This window comes from Schistocerca piceifrons, chromosome 7 (assembly GCF_021461385.2).
Source record: "Schistocerca piceifrons isolate TAMUIC-IGC-003096 chromosome 7, iqSchPice1.1, whole genome shotgun sequence".
NCBI lineage: Eukaryota > Metazoa > Arthropoda > Insecta > Orthoptera > Acrididae > Schistocerca > Schistocerca piceifrons.
The window spans coordinates 367,259,456-367,283,473 of NC_060144.1; the positions used below are offsets into that span (position 1 = coordinate 367,259,456).

Sequence of the window (24,018 nt, forward strand, 5' to 3'; positions counted from 1 at the left end):
TATCGACTAGAACAATAGTTCAGGTAGGTTCCTATATTTTTCAATTTTGAATTAAGCCTGTAAAAACTATCATGTACACCTCCTTCCTCAGAAGGCCACTTCCTAACAACCATCCAATTTTAACAGTGAAGGTATCCCTATACATATCTTCATTCTTCTGCTTTTATGTGTAGGTCTTGCTTTCTTTCATATAGCTACCCTATCCTGTTTAATATTATAAACCACTCTTCTCTCTGCTTCTGTACTTTTGAGATAACTTACTTGTACTCTGTTCAGAATCCATACTTAATTACTTGAGCTTCCATACCACTGTCTCTTAAATATACTCTTCTGTGTTCCTTTCAATGTGCCTAAGGCTTAATTTGCTTATTGTAAAAGTATCGTGCTGCTGTTGCTCTTAATTACTCCAGGTAGATCTCACCTTTATGTTAGCTCGGCATTCGGTATCTTTTAGCTTTCCTAATCCTTCACTCTTCAGTGTAACAATGCTGATGTCCAGCATTCATGCAGTTAACTTTGAAAGAATATTCTTATTTAGGTAATATATCTTTTCCTTGGTCTTATAGCAACATTAAATGACTGCAAGTCTACAAGAACTTAGTAATCCCTAAATATCCTCATCTTATAGTTATATAGGTGTTGTGAAAAATTACACAGTAAATTGTCATCCATCAAATATTACATAATAAACTGTTAGTGTCTGTTATAATCAAATACCCACAAATTATTAATATTTCATACGGTAGCAAGTGTCCCATTATTTGATCATTGTAAATAGGTTAGGAAAAGGAAATATAATTTAACAAAGATAGGATGATAGGATAATGGATAACTGGGGCCTTGCAGGCACCACTCTCCTGAGGTAACTGGCACCTATCATTTCCGTGTGCCTGTGATGTTGAAGAGAGTTCCCAAGACATTATCCTGGATATAGCAATCGACCCACATACCTGAGTTTGCTTAATATATGCACGAGGCTGTCTGCCTTCGATTTCAAAATCTACCTTTGTTTCTTTTAGCTCTCGATGAATATTTAATGTTTCTATTTGTCATATTGTAAACTTTACACATAAATATGTAGTTAAACCTGAAACTATAATTACGTTATTGAATGTTAAACACTAATTCAGTTATACTTCGTTGTTTTTTGTAAATACCACCTGTCATAGGGCAGCTAAAATCTGAGTTCTCATTTTTAAATCTTGGGCAAAACTGTTATAATTTATATTTCTTCAATTGAAACTTGTATAAAAATTTAGCAGCTTTTCCTAAATAGGCAGATTTACCACTATATCTGCCATGGGAGGTGTGTTAATAATTGATTCAACATCAGGTTCAATCTGTATTTCACATAAATTATAACTGCACTCCTCCAAAGTTGACGAGGTGGAAGACAGAAGTCTATTTTATGTTTTGAAATATTTAGACTAACAGTCATGTCTGAGGCTTGTTTTGATTCAATATTTAACAGAACAGAACCTGTAATTAATGGATTTACCTCAAAATCAGATTGCACAATACACCAAAATGTAAAACCTTTGCTAAATTGCACAATCTAGCTTGTAAATGAGATATTCAATTATTAATTTCTAATTTTTCTTTACATGATTTTGTGATGTGCTTTACAAGTCTCAGGGCCTGGTTATCTGTTTTGTCTTTTAAAATAGCACTAGTGATTTATAGTCTGTTATTAAGTTCATCAATTGTTTTACTTCGCTCATCCAAAGCTTTTTCAAATGTAATATCTTGAGCTTTGATGTTCCATTTAATTCAGCCTTATTTGCCTATAGCTTAACAGCTCACCAGACCGAGAACCCAAACTTTTCATCTTGAGATTTGTTACCTGCATTAGTAACGCGTAATCTAACATTTACATCTATGTGATTACTCTGCTACTCGCAATAAAGTGCAGAGGTTTCAGTGAACCACCTTCAAGCTGTCTCTCTACCATTCCACTCTCGAATGGCACGCGGGAAAAATGAGCACTTAAATCTTTTCTCTGTGAGCCCTGATTTCTCTTACTTTACCATGATGATCATTTCTACCTATGTAGGTGGGTGTCAACAGAATGTTTTCACAGTGGGAGGAGAAAACTGGTGATTGAAATTTCATGGGAAGATCCCGTCACAACAAAAAACGGCTTTGTTTTAATGATTGCCACTCCAATTCCGTATTATGTCTGTGGCACTATTTTGTGATAATACAAAGAGAGCTGCCTTTCTTTGAACTTTTTTGATGTCATCTGTCAGTCACACCTGATGACGATCCCACACCACACAGCAGTAATTCAGGATAGGGCGGACAAGCCTGGTGTAAGTAGTCTCTTTTGTAGACCTGTTGCACCTTCTAAGTGTTCTGCCAATGAATTGCAGTCTTTGGTTTGCTCTACCCACAACATTATCTGTGTGATCGTTCCAATTTAGGTTGTTCGTAATTGTAATCCCTAAGTATGTAGTTGAATTTACAGCCTTCAGATTTGTGTGACTTATTGCATAATCGAAATTTAGCAGATTTCTTTTAGTACTCATGTGAGTAACTTCACACTTTTCAATACTCAGGGTCATCTGATGACCTTACAAGATGGTAAATGACAGCATCATCTGCAAACAATCTAAGAGGGCTATTCAGTTTCTTTCCTATGCTGTTAATATAGATTAGGAACAATAGAGGGCCTATAACTCTTACTTGGGAAATTCCGGATATTATTTCTGTTTTACTCGATGACTTTCCATCTAATACTACAAACTGTGACCTTTCTGACAGGAAATCTCGAATCCAGTCACACAACTGAGGCAATATTCCATAGGCACGCAGTTTGGTTAGAAGATGCATGTGAGGTACGGTGTCGAAAGCCTTGTGGAAATCTAAAAATATGGAATCAATTTGACATCCCCTGTCAATAGCACTCATTACTTCATGAGTATAAATAGCTAGTTTAAGTCGGCACTTGACTTATCTGGTTTAGTGTGTAAGTCAGCAATAGCCTTCAACATCTCTTCCATCTTCATGGTTCTCACTGTCCTACAGTGAAAGTAATAATGAGGTTGCAACTAATATTTTCCCGCTACTAATTGTCATGGTATTTAGACAATATTCCATTGGACACAAACAATAAACCTTTGATTGTAATATCCACTTCTAATTGCCCAATAGCACATGCATCACTACCATCACCACCACAACCAAGCTATAAATCAGCCTGGATTAAATACAGCTCACCACACTTGATTCAGTAGCATGGCTTGTAGCAATGCTGACAGAAGTTGGATCACAATGCCGGAAAATTGCTGAAGGTTGACATGCGGCTGACACAGTTGTTGCTTGATGCCATGGTGTGTTTGGGGAACTGGTGAGACAATCATAGTGCTTTTCTAGTTCCATGTGCAGTTTCGATTCATATACTTTAATAACTTCTTCTGCAGTGTAATTGTTGGCAACTGAATTAATGGTTATTCATTGAAACACCAGTTCTTCTGACGCCTGTTAACTCTTCTTACACATAATTACTTAACATCTTCACTGGACTGTTATAGCTGTTGGACAGCTTGCTGCAGACAACAGCATTATTTTTCCATGAAATTTCATGTCACAACTGCTAATTTCTTCTGAATGTTCTATTAATATTTTCTTCTTATTCAAATTATCTTGATTCTCGGCACAGAATTCATCCTGGATCCTGCGGTAGGTTCCAGAATGAATTGTTGTCTATGCCTGAAATAATAAGTACTTGTATACATTCAGATTGTGAATGTTGTACCTCTCAAATACTGAACAGCTGCTTCTTGAAATACTATTCAGACAAACTGTGTAGTTATTCTTAATATATATCTATTCACCAATGCCGCTGTTCTTGTGCTGGACTCTGGAAACTTTAATCAGTTCTTAATTTCTGCCAAATAATAGAAAGTATTTCTTCTGACAACAGTTACATCATGTCTTTTGTTACAATGTTCACACATTCGATTTGATGTTACATAAACTCACTTTGAAATTCTGGATGAATCTGACAGGCTATGCATCATCATATGTCCTCGGTGATGTAAATACCACTGTCAAGGAACTCCCTTTATTTGATAGCACATCATGCTTCTGTGAGCCAGGACATCATAGCAAGGAATAACTGCCTAATTGGCAGGTATGACAACTGATAGCAAAACTGCCATTGTCGTCCCACCTTGGGGACGCATGGCAGCTGTCTGTCCTAGTGTACATGCACAAATGACAGCAGACTTTACAACCATTTGCAATTCTAAAGTAATTAGGTAATAACAAAAGTAGTCATTCATCAGATAGGCAGGGGTTGAATAACATATTGCTTTACCAAACATGATATGTTACACCATAGGCACAGTTGTACAAATTTATGGAAGAGTTGTTGGAGTTGCATAGTCATTACAATTTTGTGTCCATCTTATTTTCTCATGAGTGAGTGAGAGTTCTGTACTACTTTATCTTGGAAGTAATTACACAACCCTATAGTTGAATGAAACTGATAGTCTCGTAAAAGCTTTGTGTAACACTTTTAGAAAATTTCCTGGTTGAATTAAAGGAAACAGTAAAACGCTTTTTAGTGTTTCTGAAGGGGAAAAAAGTAATGAATAGTGTTTATAAAAATTGATTTGTTCAGGAATATACAGGGTGAACCAGAACTCCACCAACAAACTTTCAGAAGTTGTTCAGGGGTACCTTCTGAGTATTTTGGAACAAGGGACCCACAGTCTCTGGCAACTTGTTACAGAGTAATAATGTAATTAACATTTATTCAGTTTGTTACTACAGTCATCCTTTATTCTGTGAAAATACCTTCACAATACTGAAGAAGCTTGTAAATATAAAATAACAAAAACATGCAACACGCAACACAGAGTAATGCAACAACCCTCAGACACAACACTGTACTGCCATGTGGTTGTGATTGCTCAGCATAGTGTCATCAGGCTGGTCTTCCATTGCATTCAGTGAGCTCATACACAAGGCCCATTATTGGCCAACTCCGCGCAATGTAGCTGTGTCTCACTATTAACAAGAAGTAGCACTGCCAAAACCCAAGACAGAACTGAGTAGTACTGAATGCAAGCATAAAAGTGAAGGGTGAAATGGGTACACATTATTAATAGCAACAGGTACCATAAGTGAATGGAAACAAGTTAAGTAATGCTTCTGGTGATTTTGCATGTGGTAACAACATAGATTTTCTATAGATTTTTATTTGTATTTGTTACTGCTCTTGATCTTCAACTTTATCTGGACACAGTTATTTTTTTATGCTTGCATTCTAACAGTCATGTTATGTAGTATCATAATCCAAATGCTAACCAACCAATATATACACGAGGCATGTTCAGGAAGCAAGTGTATTAGATTTTTAATTTTTTTAGAAAAGGTATTTGGGGAAAAAATCCACAATATTGTTGATACACAGGTTAACTTTTTTTCCACATAATCGCCATACCATTCAGTGTATGTGGTGAACTATAGCACAAGCTTCTTTATGCCCTCCTCGAAGTACTCTCCTGCCAGCTCCTTCAGAACCTCTTCTGCACTTGCTTGTTGGTTGAAACTTTAATTCCACTAATGTTTGCCTTCTGGGAGGTGAAAAGTTGATGAACTGAAGGCGCCAAGTCAGGGGAATGACGGGGGTGGTTTAGAACATCCCATCCAAATAAGTCTAAGAGTGCCTTGGTGGCTAAGAATGTGTGAGGATGGGCGTTGTGGTACAATAAGCACATTCCTCTCATCAGCATTCCCCTCCTTTTGTTTTGAATGCTCCTTTTGAGTGTTTTTTAGGCTCTCACAATATCATTGTGCACTGATGGTCTCTCTCTTCCCCCCAGAGGCAGAAATTTTACAAAATGGTGCCATTTCAGTCCCAAAACACCAAGGCCATGATTTTTTGCCTGAAATTGTGGTTTTGAATTTTTTAGCAGATGGGGAATTGGTGTGATGCCACTGTGATGACTGTCTTTTTGCCTCAGGTGTGTAGTGAGCCACCCTTGTTTCATCCCCAGTCACAGTAGAGCTCAGAAAATCCTCACAATCCAATTCAAGTCACTCAAGAAGCTCATGGGTGCTGTTGGTCCGATTTTTCTTGTGCTCTCAGTCAGCTGTTTTAGGACATATCTTGTGCACAGTTTCAGTATACTAGTATTTCTGTGAGTGTCTTGTATAAGAGAGTTGCGGAAGAATCACAGAAATTTCATCCACTGTCAATCAGAGGTTTTCCAGAACAGTGCCCTTGATTTTTTGCAACAACTCATCAGTCAAAATGAAAGGTCTTCTGCTCAGCTGTTGATCTTGAACATTCATTCTGCCTCCACTGAATTCCCTTTTGATGGGTGCTATTCCTTCTGCGAGCAGGAAGTGGATCACAGTACGTGGCTCACACATGGCAGGATTTCTTACCAACATCTGTCATGCAACTGGACACCACAAAACTGTGTGTTCCTGTGATGTTTCCTCTCTTCAGGGGACCTGCCGCCACCCCTTTTTTTACAACTCATTGTTGCCAACCCTTAGAAGACCAAAAAGCCCAGCCCATTATTATCACAGTACACTCGCTTTCTGAATATGCCTCTTAGATAACAGACAGCATACTGCATTGTTGCTCCCACAGCTTTTATAAACTAAACGGATTATCTATCTTTCAGGCTTCCTTATATAAATCTGGATGAAATTGACATTATGTGCTTGTGCTGACTTGGAGAATTTTCAATAACTGCCATAATGACTGATAACTTAAGCCCTTTCGTGTACTGGGCACAAACGGAGAATTGTGTGACACTGAAGGTTGATTTAAAAGATGTAAAGGTATGGATATGTGTACAATTTAACATTTGTTGTAGCGTCTTCTCATTTTGCAACACTGTTAACATTTGTATGTGTTTGCTTTCTTACAGGATCCACAAATAAAACTTACACCAAATAAACTACAGTTTTCTGCCCATGGCCAGGGTGCTAAAGGACCACACAGCTACTCATTTTCATTGGATTTCCACTCTCCTATTGATAAAGAGGTAAATGTTAAGCTCTTTAAGCACAGTAATACAAGAGGAAAAATTTTGTTGTTTGGAATTGTGCTAACTACACAGAAACGTATGTAAAACTACTAGGAGGTGTTGTAAGTCCAAATAGTCACTGATTTTATTTATTATGTTTTCCCCCCCTCTTGAGTCTCTTGTTGTGTATTCATAATGTTAACCCCAACTGAGTGGATATTGTACTTTGTTACTAAAATATATGAAAGGTTGTAATGTTCCTTTCATCCATCCTCGGAGCTGGCTTGCCACATTCCAATTTCAGCCACTCTCAGTATCCACACACACTTACCAATGTGTGATGTGCAAAGCAAATTAATGCTGCATGTTGCTCTGCAGATTTACTCAGAAATGTTTATTGGTAGACCTGGATTAATTCTCTGCACTGCTAAACTTATAAACACAGTCTAAATAAGGGTTGACAGCCTCACTTTGTACCATGATGTATTACAATTTCAGATTCAATCCCCCTCAGGAGCTGTTAGCTCTTTCGTGAGTTCGTGTATGGTGCATGTGAAGCTACGAGCTGTTGTGGCACCTATATCCTTCCCAGGCTCTATTCACTTCCCCATGCCTCACCCTCCCTGTCTTCTTCCTTCCTCCCTGTCCCCTTCTTCCCCTCTCTGTGTCCTTGCTTACGCTGGCCTGGCTGTCATCCTGGTTTCTGCTATCTCTTATGGTTTTATTCTGATTTTTTTACATCAGCATTCCTTTTCGGCATTTTTGGTCCCTTTTTGGGGTTTGACCTCCCCTTCTAAATTTTGTCTCCACAGTGTGAGCCATCTGGGGAAGAACACCTTACTTAGCGTCTTCATTGTGTGCCCTTTTGGTTAAACCCCCTGACAGCACAGGGATCACAGTTCTGGTACCTGCACTGCCACTTCTCTGTGTGTGCCTAGGAGTGATTGTTTGTCAATCTGGACCATCAGTACCACTGGCTATGGCTGCCATGCCACGTGGCCTTTGCTATATCTGGGTGGCACTATGGGGAGAGCTCCTGATCGGAGTGAATGGATAAAAACACGTGTTTTGCGTACAAAATGTAGAATTAAGCTCCAAAAATCTGTCCATTCTTCTATGTCTTCTCTTTAATTGGAAAAGAATCCTTTAATGCTGTTTCTTATGATCCTGTGGCGTGCCCTTACATGGCTATCTTCTGGGAGGAGGGCCAGGTTTGCTGGCTTAGTGTGAATCCCTTTCCCCACTACCTGGCCTGCACCAGGACTCACAGGATACACTTCCAACACCACCAAGCCATTATTTTTTGTGGAAACTATCTAAAACAAGTTTGGTGAGGTTACATCTGGGAGTAAGAAGTGGTCAGGTTCACCATTGAACAAAACTACTTCTGCCACCCAATCTGCCTGTGACCATCTTGGTGACATCCTAGTGTCCATTACTCCTCAACAGTCTTTCAATATGGCCAGATAGTCATTTTACCTTCACACTGATGAGGAACCTTGGCCTAATCTGGAATGGCAGGGTGTTCTTTTGTTTGGCATGTTCAGAAAAACTGTAAGGACAATCACATCAATACCAGCGCCTTATTTGAGGCGGGTACCCTCCCAGGCTGCTATACAGTGGACCCTCCCTGCAGTGAGTGTGGATACTCACTCCATGAGCCCCCCTTCCCCCTTCCCCTTCCCCTTCCCCTCCCCCTCCCCCTCCCCTCCCCTCCGCTCCCCTCCCCTCCCCTCCCCTCCCCTCCCCTCCCCTCCCCTCCCCTCCCCTCCCCACCCCTCCCCTCCCCACCCCTCCCCTCCCTGTGTTCTGTCGCCAGATTACCCAGTTTATAAGAAGGAAAAGAAGATACAGGAATGATGATTTATCCTACTCTGAGGGTCATTGAAAATATGATTGTTTCACCCTTTGTGTGTGACATCTAATTTTGCCTCAATTGTGTCCTGTCCCTTTCCTCCCTCTGCCTTATCCCAGTTCCGCCCACTTCTCCTCTCCCCCTTCCTTTTCCCTGCGGTTCCCAAGTGCTCTTCTCTGTGTGCCACACTCCCTAACCAGCTGGCGAAGTGTCCCCCCCTCCTTTGATGTTTGATGCCTACCAGTGATGCCCCAAAGATGTCACCCTGTACTTATTGGTAACTGATGGTGACCTGATTGTGTGACCAGTTTATTCAATGGAATTGTAAAAGATACTGCTGTCACCTTTTGGAGCAGCAATTCCTTGCTTTCTTTTACTCCATAGCTTCTGTAGTTCTCCAGGAATCTCATTATACTGATGCTCACTCACCGAGCATTTGTGGGTCCCGTGCATTGTGTTGAAACTGGGTTGGCTCTTGGTGGGCTTCCGATGTTAATTCATGGATCCCCCTACTTTGCATCACTTTGGGAGCAGTTGCCATCCAGGTCCACTAGGATACTGCAATCACAGTTCGCAATCTCTCGCTCACTTCCCCTCCAATGCTCCCTTCATTGTACTGGTTGCCAAATGATGACCTCTGTGATAGTGACCTCTTCCAATTGATTCTCTCATTTCCTTCCTGTCTCCTGATATGTCCAGGTTATCCTGCTTTCCATCATGTCAATTGGCCTCTATATTCTTCCCACGTCATGTTTACCACCTCTTTGTCAGGTTGTGTTAATTAAATGGTCCGTGATGTGTCTGATATGATTATTTCCATTGCCTGCATTGCTGTTCCATACTTGATGGGCCCCTTTTGCCCCTCGCCAGACTCTTGGTGGAGCACAGCCGTTGCCATCACCATCCCCGATTGCCTTTGAGCATTGCAACGCCTTTCCTTGGCCACTCTTACTATCTTTAAATGCCTTCATGCCAAACATCTGGCCTCTGTAGGCCTGTTTTTCGCCCCTGCTCTGTATGTGAATGATTTCTATATCTGGACTAGTTGCCACTTGGTGGCCTCTGTGGAGCAACAGCTCAAGGATGCCATCCAACACTCTTCTGCTTGGTCTCTCACACACAGTTTTCATTTCTCCCCATGTAAATCATGGGTGGTGCAGTTCTGTTGCCTTACTATGGTCCATCCTGATTTGCAACTCCAATCTCGAGGCCCAACACCTGAGTGCAGTCCCCCATTTCAGCTTGTTGGCTCTTCTTTTTGACAGCAACATTACTTGGTTGCCCCGTCTCCACCTTCTGAAGATTCGCTGTTTCTATAAGCTATGCTTCCTTGCCCACACCTCTTACAGCATGGATCGTTAAACTCTTCTACACCTTTATTGGGCCTCAGTTCCACCCCATCTGGATTGTGGTTGTCAATTTTATGGTTCAGCTGCCCCTTCTGCACTTCTCTTCTTGAACCCTGCCCTTCATTTTGGCATCCGTTTGGCCACTGGTGCCTTTCACACTAGTGCCGTTGATAATGTTTTGGTAGAGGCTGGGTTTACATCCCCCCCCCCCCCCCTTTTTCAGTTCAGCGACCCTAGCTTCTGGTTTCATATGCCATCATGATACACTCTTTCCCTGCTCACCCCCCATGTCTTTGGGGTGTTGCCCGCACACTACCCTCCATCTGGTGGGTTTTACCGGTTCTACATCTACATGGATACTCTGCAAATCACATTCAAGTGCCTGGCAGAGGGTTCATCAAACCACCTCATCTCTGGCGTCATTTCAATATTCACTCTTTTTTCCTGAAAATTCCTTGGCCCCAGATTCAGATGAATCTCTTTTGGTGGAGTCTGTGAAAGCCACCATTGCTCAAGGGGTTTTCCATTGTTTGTTCTGCCTGCTCTTACGAGAATTTCAGAATGATATTATTTTTTACAACTGTTGCTCTAAATCTGTGAAATATGCCTTCATGTCTTCTGTTCACATGAAAGTCTATCTCTTGCCTGCCATGTGCGGGGTGTTTACCACGTAACTGATGGCCATTTACTTGGCACTCTGCTTTATTCAATGGTCCTCCCTCACCATAGTATGTTATCTATGGAGTCAATGAGTGTCCAGCAAGCTATCACCCTGTGTTTTTCCCTCCACCCTGTTGTCCCTGCCATCCACAACCTTCTCACAAATCTTGAACATGAACATGCTGCTGGGGTAATGAGCTTGTGGATCGTCGGGCGGGGGGAAAGAGAGCAGGCAGCCACCTGCCCACCCCCCCCCCCCCCCCCCATTTCCATGACCCATCTGGGGGCAGATTTGTGGCTTTAAAATCTTTTCGCTCAGTCATATGCCTACTTTTGAGGGGGTGGGAGTGGGGAACAACCTCACTCCCACTGTTTAATAAACTTCGTGTGTTTCAGGGGACTCCCGACATGTGTAATTCTTTCCTCTGCCCCTCTTGGCGAAAAATCTACCATCCTCTGGCATCTTTGTGTCAGCCGTACCAGATTGACCCTTAGTTTTTAATTCCGTAATGAGCTGCCCCCCTCCTCCCCTCCCTTTGTATTTGCAGCCTCCCATCATTGTGATCTATATTTTGCTTGACTGACCCTGCGTTTTGGTCCTTTGCACTAAATACATCCTCCCACTGTGCTTGTTCCTGGTTTTAGCGGACAACTCTTGCATTGTTAGGCCTGTCCTCAGTTCTCGTTGCAAAAGTGGTCCATCCTCCAGAATTGTTGTCCATCGTTTAATGTTGCTGCTCATTTGTGAGGCCTTTGGCCTTGCCTCCACACCAGCCTGGTCCCCCCCCCCCCCTCCCCCCTTTCTCTAAGTTTTGTCTGTGGTCTTTTGCGCTGTTTTATTTTCCCTGTTCTTGTGACTTCTTCCTGGGGTTTTGTCCCAGTTGTGTCACCACCAGGGTATTGTGTGGAGATCAGGATGGATCTTGGTGGTGCTAGTGCCCCATCTTGCTGGGACCCTTGCTATCACCACTCCCGAGTTGGCTCCCCTGCCGCCTCTACCCCGTATACTCTTATTGCTGCTGCAGTGCTCCTTCTGCATGTTTGTTTGCCAGTTTCCCATCAACTGGAATGTGGCGTTGTTCCTTCCTTAGTTCCTGCCACCTGGTATAATGGGACCGATGACCTCACTATTTGGTCCACCACCACCACCAATCAACCAACCAACCAAAGTCAATAATTAAAATCCTGTAATTACTTTCTGAAAGCTTCTGAAATATGGGCACACCTCTAACAGTTCATAGGCTGCCTCTAGCTGTCTCGAGAAACTTCTACAGCTAACATGTACAGCCAACAAAACAGGAATACAGTTGTAAGTCACGAGGGAGAAATCACTCACAAACATCAACTCAAATTTCCACTGAAACAAATGGAATTTATTGGCATCAGTTAAAGATTGTAAAATCTGCTTCTTTCATTGAACATCACCTTCAGGTATGTAATTTAAGTGGATACTCAACCTGGCATAAGACATCTGCCCACTTGACATCTACATGCTCACTCACATAGAAAAATCAGAAAATAACTAAACAGAATTGTGCACCTGTGGCCAGGAACTCATTTTCCAATTCTCTCAGGTTTTCTGTACTGGAAATGCTCTATGAGTTACTAAATCTCCCAACCAAAATTCAGCAAAACTTCCACGTAAGCGCCTCACTCCAAAAAACTCTCTCTCCAAGACTGACAGGAGGGCTGCAGAGTGACCTGTTTGCGAATACCGAGCTGCGTTGTTAAAGTGACCTGAGGAATCCGCTACTGTATGTGCAGCCTAGTCTGTCTTGTGACTTAGTACATACACCCAGCAAGTGATTACTTGCATCGCAGAATAAATTTGCTTGCTTTTTCAAGAATATTTGAAAACGTTGTGTGCAAACATCTCCTTAAGCATCTGACTGCAAGTAGTATATTATTCAAGTCACATTTTGGGTTCCCTAAGGGTTCTGATGTAGAGAAAGCTATTTTACATGTACAATGAGACTGTACTTAATTCGTTAGGTAACAAATTAGAAACTACTGTTATTTTCTGTGACCTGTCAAAAGCCTTTGATTGTGTGAATCACAGCATTCTCTTAAGTAAATTAGAATATTATAGTGTCACCAGCAGTGCTGCAAAATGTTTCAAATCTTACCTAACAGGAAACAAAGAGTGTCACTGTGAAATACCTGTGCAGTAAGCAGTCTGTCTCCATCTGATTGGGAATTAATTACACGTGGTGTTTCTCAAGGTTTTGTGATTGGCCTGTTTCTTTTTTTTTCCCATATTGATGACTTCGTGTCAGTTATGTAGCCAGATGCTAAGTTTTGTTTTGTTCACAGATGATACAAACATCGTAGTAAGTAGACAGTCAAGTACAGATTTAGAAATGACTGTTAATCAAATTTTCACTGAAATTAATAATCCATTAATAACTGGTTTAAAGCTAATTCACTGTCATTAAATTTCTGTGCCTGTCATACAAATAACGTTATTGAAGACATCACAAATTTTGAGAAACAAATAATAATTTTGGAGGAAGAAATTGTAACTGCTGGATATGATCCCACCTGCTTTGTTAAAATACCACACATTCTTGTAAATCTTTCAAAAACATAATCCTGTCACCAAATAAACCATGCATTGCTTCAGTTTTAATCCTTTCAATACTCCATCAAACAAACACACACTGAAATGTGGCAGGTTTATTCTTTAAACCAAATGGCATGCACCAATATTAGTGCTAGACTGATGAACTGGTAAATGCTATTTTTGGACAATTTTCTGGATAGTAACCACTCTGCAGATCTATCATTGTAAACTACCTGTATTGCTTGTAGTTATCCAACGTTTCTGTAATGTTTTGTATAAGGTACACATCTGTAATTGTTCATTTATTCAAGTACCTTTAGTCACAAAAATATGATAATCTTGTTTGGATACAATCGCTATTTGTGCACCCCACAGGCTAGTGCTTTCTTCAAAGATCACATCTTGTAGTTGCAGCTGCTAAACTTATCCATCATAGATTGGAGGGGATTGGGTACCCAATAAGTCTCCTATATACAGGCAGTTAATTTCCAGTTTGTACTGTGTGCTTTGTTACTGGAGTTGCCAATAAAGCCTCTAATGTTTCAGTACGTGTTCATATTCTACCAGCAATTCTTCCTTGCCTCTTCTACCAACTCCTTCTAGAGGAGCTAGTTTTCCTTGCAGTGTGGATGTGGAGAAACTTGTGACTTGCCTCAGTTTAGAGTCCAAATATCTTTTGTCCAATTCTTCCTGTAAATAAATAACGTTAGTACCAGTAACCATTTAGATAACACGCTGTGTATAGTTTCAAAGTTATCTACTCTGATGGGCACTACCCAATTTCTGTTTAACTCTGGTATGCACTCCACACTCCGTGAAACAGTGAACCTTGTCGAGCTCCTCATTTTCCTCTAGAACCTCTACTATTCATAATGTATTCACAGACAAATGCCCCCCCCCCAAGCAGCTCGCCACTCTTTGAAGGGTTTGTGCTAGGCTACAATGGTACAATGGGGCCCCAGCCTTTGCAGCATCTTTTCCCTTCAATACTGCATATCTATACTCTTGCTATTCTGTATCCCTTCCCTTGGGGAACCTGTTTTTGGGAATGTGTTCTGCATTTTCAGTAGGTGATGTCAGAACAGTCTCTCCAGTATTTTTCATTCCTTTTTTTCTTACTTCATTCTGCTTCTCCTACTCTTCCTCCGCTTTGGCGTTTGAGGTTCCTCATTTTCTTCTTCCTTCCTGTGTGCTCCTGAAGGCCAGACCATGCTTCTGATGCATATCAGGTGACTGGGTAATGCATAATTCCCAGCCTTGGGTCGACAGGTAGGGTTCACACTTACACCCTGGTACAGGCCAGGCCAGGAGAGGTGACTATGTGAGATGCTACCTTCCCAAATTGCCAATTGGTCTGTCTGTCAGATATTCAGTAGGTGTGACCCGAGGTGTTGAACAATCACCTAAAGTGGGTGTGCCCCTTCTGAGTGCCGTGCCCCCTCCCCCCCCCCCCCCCCCTCCCAATTGGAAGGAGCATACCATCAGAAATGCTGGCAGTTATGAGGGATTTTCTTGCAATGAGTCAATCGTCTTCTTCACAATCAACATCTACTAAACATAACCAGAATGAAGCTTAAGATTCAAACATCCCCTCAGCTGCGCCACAGTTCCTCATGGTTTCACGTACTGAAAATGGTCAGTCCTTTGTTACGGTAAATCCATCTATTATTCAGAAAGATGCTGATGCAATTGCCAGCCCTGTGAAATCCTGCTCTCATTTATGCAATGGCACTTTGCTTTTGGAGACTACTTCTGATACTCATACACAACTGCTTGCAGCTTTGCTCCTCCATTGCTATCCTGTTCATATCGAGGCCCATTGAATGCTGAATTCTTCCTGTGGTGTTGTTTACACTAGATTGCTTGATGGTCTGACTGAGGTATAAATACAAACGTACTTCTCTGATCAGGGTGTCATTGCAGTCCATCGGGTGATGAAAAAGGAAAAAGATGTCCTTAGTGCCCACACGCATTCTTTTTCTCACTTTTAGTGGAGTGGTGCTTCCGTCAGAGATCAGAACAGGTTGTGAAGTTATCACAGTCTGACCATACATTTTGAACCCGTTGTGCTGCTATCAATGTCATCATTATAACCACATTTGAATATCCTGTCGACACCCGGCCAAATGTGTAACCTGTGGTAGGGATGCTAACAGCGATTATATGCCTTCTCCCCACTGTATCAATTGCAATGGTGACCATCCAGCCTCACCCTGAGATTTTCCCATGTGTCTCGATGAGCAGTCCATCCAGGAGATGTGGGTGAAGAAAAAGTGCCTTACCTGGTTGCTCGCAAGTTGTTGGCTAGTTGGAAGCCCTGCATTCTACCATCTGGCACCTGCAGTACTGTTCTTGTTACATCCCACTCCATGTAGGACATAGCCATGCAGACATGCGACTCCAAATTCAGCACTGTGGTTGTAAAATCGCCCATTGTCACGGTAGCATCCCAGTCTCCTCCTCCAGCTGTGCAACAAGCCACCAAACTTTCGCCTCATGGGGCAAAGTCACCTGCTACACAACCGGCAGGCTGGAAATGACAGAAGGAATACTCCCGCAAATGCTTCTTATTTTCCTCCAGCCAACAAGCATGCAAGTCTTCCTCTGCCAACTGGAAAGGCTCTAAGAAATCAAACAAAAGCAGACAGTCTTCCCCTTCGCCAACTCAGAGATCCTCATAGACAGTTTCGTCATGTGATACTCCCACCCAGCTGATCTTCATATCGCCGGTGTGCACCGCCAACCGTTTTTCTGTCCTGGACTTCACAGACCAACAGAGGGAGAATGCCATTACCTCTGTAGATCTCGTACAGCAGGATCCTCCAGCCTCTGCACCCTGTAGCAGTGAGTCTTCAAAGGCTGGCACTCTGCAACCAACAAAGCAACACTCCTTAATTTTTCCATCCTCCCTTTTCTCCTACAGTGGAAAGTTCTCGGTCTTAGATCCAACAAAGAGGACTTATGGCTGCCCTTAGAATTGCAGCGTCCACTTGTTCCCTGCATCCAGGAAAAAAAATTGCAACCTCGCCCATTTCTTTCCAGTCTGCTTCCCACCTGAAGACTCTGCTACAATCTGTTGCAGTCTGCATTTTCCTTCCTCGCTTCACTTTTTCCCTTTGTACCATTTACACACCTCCGTCATTCGGCGTCACCGGGGCAGACTTCCTCCAGCTTATTAGGCAACTGCCTCACCCCTTTCTGCTGTTCAGTGATTTTAATGCACACTAGCCCCTTTGGTGCTCTCCCAGAACCTGTCACAGAGGTGCCCCCTGGCTGACCTTCTCAGTCAACTTAGCCTCATTTGCCTTAACCTAGGAGCACCCATGTTGCTTTCAGACTCAAAGCACAGCTATTCCCTCTCCTTCTGCACTACCGAGCTTGCCCATTGTCTCGAGTGGTCCACTCTCTCCGACACATACTCGAGTGACCATTTCCCTTGTGCTATCCATTTGCTGACTCCTACCCCAGCTCCGGCACACTCAAATGGCAGCTTTCTGAGACCAGCTGGAGGCTTTACTCCTCTCTGGCGACCTTTGATGAACAACTATTCCCCAGTTGTGATGACCAGGTAAAATATCTCACAAATATTATCATTACCACCACAGAATGTTCCATTCCTTGCATTTCCTCTTTAGCTGGACTGAGGCATGGCAGATGCAATTCGCGCATAGAGACATGTTCTCCACATTTTTAACCATCATCCTATGACAGCAAACTGCATTCATTGTAAACAGTTGTGTACACAGTATAATCATGTTCTTCGGGATAGCAGAAAACTAGGTGGATTTAATGTACTAGTTCTTTTAACAGTAACACTCTCTCTTCTGTCTTGTGGGCCAACCTCCGACCTCTCTCTGGACCAATTCCATCCCACAATTTCCACCCTGGCTGTAGCAGATGATATTATAGTGGATCCTATTGCTTTCTCCAACACCTTGGAATGATATTTTGTGGAGATTTTGAGATCCACCCTCTGTCACCCTGCCTTCCTCCATCAGAAATGAGTGAAGGAGGCTCAGGTGATACACTTCTCTTCTCAGAAACATGAGTGTTGCAATGGTGCCCTTACTATGATAGAGGTAGATCAAGCTCTCACTTCATCCCAATCCTCCATGCTAGAGCCAGATGATATTCACATTCAATTGTTGCAGAACCTTTCTCTTGTGGGCAAGCATTTTCTGCTTTATATGAACAGTTTCACCTGGGCAGAAGGCATGTTTCTGAGACACTGGCGTGAAGCCACTGTCATATTTTCATCTAAGCCCGGTATGGACAAACATCTTCCTTGTAGTTATCGCCCCATTTCTCTCACCAGCTCTGTTTGCAAAGTGATGGAACATATGATTCATGCCTGGCTGATATAGTGGCTCGAGTCTTGCAGCTAACTAACCACTACACAGTGTGGATTTCAAGCATGCCATTCTGCAATTGACCAACTTGTCACTTTGTCAACCCATGTCATGAATGGTTTCCTGCAGAAATATCAGCCAGTGGCTGTGTTTTTCGATTTGGAGAAAGCCTATGACATCTGATGGAGGAGTAGTATCCTCTGTATTCTCTACGCTTGGGGCTTCTGTAGCCACATGCCCCATTTCCTTCAGGAATTTTTAAAAGACTGAGTTTTCAAGGTATGTGTGGGTTCTGCCTTGTCTGGTACCTTTATCGAGGAAAATGGTGCCTCAGGTCTCCGTCCTTAGCGTCATCCTCTTTGCTATCCCCATTAACCCTATTATGGCCTGTCTTCTACCGAGCATCTCGGGCTTCCTTTTCATTGATGATTTTGCCATCTGTTGCAGTTCTCCATGGACTTGTCTTCTTGAGCAGCACTTTCAGTGATGTCTCGATTGTCTTTACTCATGGAGCATCGACAATAGATTTTGCTTTTCGACTGAAAGAACGTTTGTATGAATTTCTGGTGGTGCAATTGATTTCTTCCACCATCTTTACATCTTGGGCCTGTTGCTCTTCTGTTTATTGAAACTACAATATTCCTGGGGCTCATACTTGATAGGAAACTTTCTTGGTCCTCCCATGTGTCTTACCTGGCCACCTGCTGTACATGGTCCATCAATGTCATACGTGTCCTCTACGGTACTTCCTGGAGAGCAGATCAGAATACCATTCTCCATTCATACCGGCTGTTCAAAACTAGACTATGAATGTTTTGTTTATTCATCTGCATGTCCATCCGTCTTGCGCCGTCTCAGTATTATCCATCATCATGTCATCCGTTTGGCCACTGGCGCCTTTTACACTAGCCCGGTTGAGAGACTGTATACAGAAGCCACCAAACTATCACTGTCATACTGCCATGATACACAAGCTACTTGTCTGCCACGCCTGGCCACCCGTCCTAAGCCACCTTCTTCAATGACTCTCTTGAACACCAGTAAGGGGCGCATCCCTCTTCTGTCACCACCTGGAGTTCACTTTCAGCTATTGCTCCAGCAACCCAATGGGCATGAACCCTTCACCACCTTGGCTTCGTGTGACAGCCCATGTTCACCTTGACCTGCATTCACTTCCTAAGGACACTACTCCAGTCTTTTTCTATCACTGTAAGTTTCTCACTAGCACCTTTGTGCACGCTGACCATGTTGGTGGGTGTGCCTTTGTGATTGGCATTGACGCTTTTTGTTATCGGCTTCCAGAACACTGGTCATTATTTACAGCAGAGCTCTTCGCCCTGTATCAGGCCACGCAGTACATCTGGTGACATAGGCCTTTCAATTGTGTCATCTGCTCCAACTCTCTAAGTGCCCTTCAAAGCCTCTGTGTGCTGTACACTGTCCATCCTTTAAGGCAACAGTCCCAGGAAAGCTGTCACTTGCTTGTTCTTGAGGGACCCACAGGGATGTTTATGTGGGACACTGGTCTTGTCGGCCTAAGGGTAAATGAGATCACTGACGCTGCTGCTGAGGCTGCAATCCTCGTACATCAGTCTGCTAGTTCTTCCATTCCCTCTGATGATATTTGTGCTGCCATCTGTCAACTAGTGGTGTCACTTTGGCATCACCAGTGATTCTCCCTTTGTGGGAACAAGTTCCGGGAAATTAAACCTCTCCCAGTGGCTTGAACAACCTCCTCTCAGCCCTCTTGCCATGAGGAGATCATTTTATCTAGATTGTGGATTGGGCACTGTCTTTTTAGCCACTGCCATTTGTTAAGTGGTGCTCCCCCACCACTTTGGCTCATTGCCCTCAAACTGTGATGGTTTGCCACTTCTTGATGGAATGCCCCCTTTTTTTTAAAATCACTTATGTTCTTGTTTGTGTTTGCCGTCTGAGTTATCGGCCATTTTAGCGAACGACACGCGGGCTGTCAACCGTGTTTTACTTTTTATCCGTGGTAGCAATATGGTGGAGGACATTTAATCTGTAGTTCACGACCTCTCTTTCTCTATGGTGTAATTTATGAATCTTTCTCCAAGTCCCTGTTTTTAGCTGTCTTTCATTCCGTCTATGGGGCTTAACGTGTAGTTGTTTTTAACTCCTTTTTTGTCTTCATGTTGTACAGTTTTGACATGTCCCTGTAACATGGTGTAGTCATTGCCTACCTGAGGCAATAGTTCCACATAGGCCTGGAAGTTCCTCTCTCATACCCAAAAACTCAAAACCGCTGATCCCAGCATATTTAAATTATTCTTGCCTATCTCAATCAACTTGCAATTTGGCAAGTTCAGCTTTGTAGTGTTGACAATGGTCACACTTGCCACTCACAGCTACTTTCTTGTATCCAATAAAAACTTATTTTCATTTTCCCCACTGAGCCAGCTAACCAAAATTTCAATACTGTTGTCACACGTGGTTTAATTGCACTCACATTATGGGTAGCATCACAGTGGCCATGAAGCCCCTGTTTCTGTTTAATAGTCCAGTGTCCTTACCACCCTGTACCCAACTATTTTTCCCTTTTGTAGATAATTCGCAACACTGCCAAGCTTATTTGCCCACAGTTGTTAGACTATAGTTCGCTGCATTCCTGCCATATATTACCCAGTCAACCACACTGATAACAAGTGCTTTCCATGTTGAAAATTCCTTTCTTGTCTCCCATCTGGGTTACCACATAAATTTCTACTAACATTTTTGTGGTTGCTGTAGCTTCACATAGAGTCTTTGGAAACACAGTTCTTACTTTCCAAACATCCCAAATGTGTCTCATACCCTTTGCTCTGCCTCATAAAGAGTACCTCATTAGCACTGTCATTGTCCATTAACTTGTAGGTGTTAACATTGAGCTTCATAATTCTGTATGGGATAGACACTACTTACCCCCTTGCCTTTGGTGCCTCATATTCAAATGTCCAACAATGGAAGATACAGGATGGAATGTAACAATATTATGAAAAGGACAGTTGCCACTGTGCATATAGCGGAGATGCTGAATTGCAAGTAGACACAATAAAAAGACTGTCAGAAAATGGGCTTTCAGCCAACAGGCCGTTTGTTGTAGACAGAACACACACACATACACACACACACACACACACGCGCGCATATGCAACTTGCACACACTTGACAGCAGCCTCTGACTGCTGAGGCCTCTCTGGCACCATTGGTTACAGGGGGAAGGGAGGGGAGATTGTAGATAGGAATAATTCTGCAGCTAGTTCCTGTTTTGTAGGTGATGGGGAAGACCAATTCCAGGCATCCTCTGTTCACATTGCCAGCCAGACACGATTGCTGTCTTTGCTACCATACTAGTCCATCACCCTGCTGATAAATGTAATGGTCTGATATTCTGTAGCATTTTCTGGTACTATATCTTGAAAAAATTTCTTATTCCACTGAATCTGCAGGAAGGCAAAAACTTAAAATTAGGATGATATTACAGAGCCCTTTAGAGTTGGGCCCTGTCCATTCTTTCCTAGGGCTCTTGACACCCGGCACCCCAATTCCACATATAGGTTTGTCTTAGCCGTCAAGACTGAGCAATTTGCATGAATTCTAACACATTGATGAATTACCAAAAACAGTTCACTATACCCAAGAAACTATGCAGTCACTCCTTGTTGTTGGGGCTGGAATTCCCAGATAGCATCTGGCTTTTTGCTGTCTGGATGAATGTCCCTCTGTCATTAGTCTATGCCTCAGGAAACTAATCTCATCTAGGAGCCTGCACTTCCTCAGCTTATCAGTTGCCCTCCCCCATTTAATGGATGTAATAAAATTTCAGCAGCTTTAGGATAAAAAAGAGATGGTTGCAGAAACTTACACCCTCTGCTATGCGATTCACAGTTGTTTGCATCACATTAGAAATAAGTTTCATACAGTATTGCACATATTAAGTGTTCTCATTGGTCCCATATAATAAAACATGCACTTTGCTTTATATTTTTCCAAATTTGTGTCCCAATCAGTTTTGCTTTTTGGTGCCACTTCAGCAGTATGATATGTGCCAACATAGATTACTGTACGATACTACCAGTCAGTATGTCAACCATGGCACCCAAGAAAACAAAAAAACTCATGTAAATCTGGTGTCCGTTACAAAGAACATTTTTTTCTTCTTGAAATGACTTCTCGATTGTATATGCTTCTGAAGACAAAGGGCCCTATGAAAAACAAAAACCTTTAATTAAAGTAGACATTTTGAAAGTGTCTAAGAGCTGACAAGAATATACGCCACAAGACATTATTTTCTGAAATATTGGAGTCTGGAGCGATGAATCTCTTGACTGATGTTCAAAATAAATTAATTTTTCCAGTTGTGACATCACAATAATTGCTCCCAGAAAATGCAGGTATTTCTCCATACATTTATGCTATAATTTTCTGGAATTACAGTGAACCAGACAATGTATTTATGATCATTAGAGGAATTTGCTGGCCGGCACTTACCTTCAGAAGATGAAAATGTAGTAATGATAGATACACTTCCTAGTGTTCGAAACTAATAATTCCTCCTCAGGGGGAAAGTTAAAAAGGAAGGGCAGTTCACTCAGACTACAGGATGAGAAGAACTCACCTGTATTCAGTTAGTCTATTAGTTCCAAAAGCTAACAAATCTGTCTTTTTTTTTACTTTGGTATGAGTCTATTAGCAGTACTAAACATTTCACATGTTGAAGGTAAGTAATGCCCAAATGCTCTGTGCCACAATTTATTACTTAGTTGAATTTACTTTTGTAATTACTGCTGCTATTCTTTACAAAAGCAACACTAACTCCTCAGGAAGAGGGGCTGAGGGAAGAGAAAAAGTTTCAATTCACAAAATTTAAATTTCTTTTTTCCTTCGATGAGGTACAAGAAACTTTATATGCTACAGTACATTTCTAGGGCATAAAACGTTGTTTTGTATTCCCTTGCCATACTATTAGAAGCGGAACTCCCAAAACTAGCAAATGAATGCAGTGATTCAAGGAAAGTCTTCCAGATGACTGCACAATTTCACATCATGAGGGTATGGATGATAAGAGAGTTTTTACTGTTGAACAGTTTCCTATTTCCATCCGCAGAAAGCAGGAATGTGATTGTTGAACAGTGATAATTTTATCTGTGTTTTAGCAAAAGACATAACTCATGTAAAATTTATGTTTGTAATTTGAAAAAGAAGTTTCATTACTGCAAGATAAGGAGACATTACAACATTAGGAGACATTCTTTAGAAATCTGATTCTTAAGAAAAGCAGAAGCTGTTTTGATACCATACCACCTAGAGGTCAACAAGAACCTCAGCTGAGTTTTAAATTTTGTCTTGTTCTGTTCAAAAAATATCTCGTATAAAATTTCATGTACTCTCATTAGGATTACAACAAAAAAGTGAAACTGCAATTGTTTGAAATGTTGGCCACAACCATCTAGATCTTCAGGTCAGCAAATAGACTTCTGAGCTATGAAACTTACCACACGAATGACAGGAATGATTATAATGAAAATGTATGTTTCTACTGAGTAATGTCAACCTATTGAAAGACCAAACTAACTCCCTTTTATACAAGACAATAAATGGCCTTCATTGTATGCTAATGTTTCCTGACCTTTTTCTGTTTGTACTGTGTGCAAACAAAGTCTCTGTACATATATTGTGTTACCATTCTCAGCAAAAAAGTCTAGTGAACATGGGCCCTAAAATGCACACATCAAGAGCTACGAGCATTTACAGTACGCTATTGCAGTGCCTGTGTTGTTCAGAAGTACGGATGCAATGTTCCTCTGGCCATGCATGCATGTTTGAATGAACAGGCACTGTGGCAACTACAGCCATTACGAAATATATGAAATGTATTCACAGTTGCAAATATGGATAACCATCAGATGTAGAATGGAATGACAACAAGGAAAAAATTTGTGCTGGACCAGGACCCGAACTCGGATTTCCCGCTTATCACAAGTGCAACCGAGTACAGACACAAACTTCCATATGTCATCAACAGTGTTTCTACAACTTGTGCTCACATGTCCATTATGTACGAGGGTCAGTCAAAAAGTAATGCCTCCTATTTTTTTTTCTACGTTTAATTGTCAGGAAATTTAAATGCAATTACATAGGTTGAAAACCACAACATTGAGGATCGTTTTGTCATTTTTCAATGTAATCTCCGCCCATCTCTACAGTTTTGGTCCATCTTTGAACAAGGGCATGTATCCCAGCA

General features: G+C 41.9%; 1 protein-coding gene across 4 annotated transcripts in view; it reads left to right on the forward strand.

Moving 5' to 3' along the window:
* Positions 1-24,018, forward strand: part of LOC124805227 (very-long-chain (3R)-3-hydroxyacyl-CoA dehydratase) — a 166,998-nt gene that overhangs the window by 40,913 nt on the left and 102,067 nt on the right. For all 4 annotated transcript variants that reach the window (XM_047265728.1, XM_047265730.1, XM_047265727.1 and 1 more), the window contains exons 2-3: positions 6,648-6,807; positions 6,897-7,013. In XM_047265728.1, the coding sequence (XP_047121684.1) occupies positions 6,724-6,807; positions 6,897-7,013 (201 nt within the window). In that variant the 5' untranslated portion in view covers positions 6,648-6,723. The remainder of the gene's footprint in view (positions 1-6,647; positions 6,808-6,896; positions 7,014-24,018) is intronic.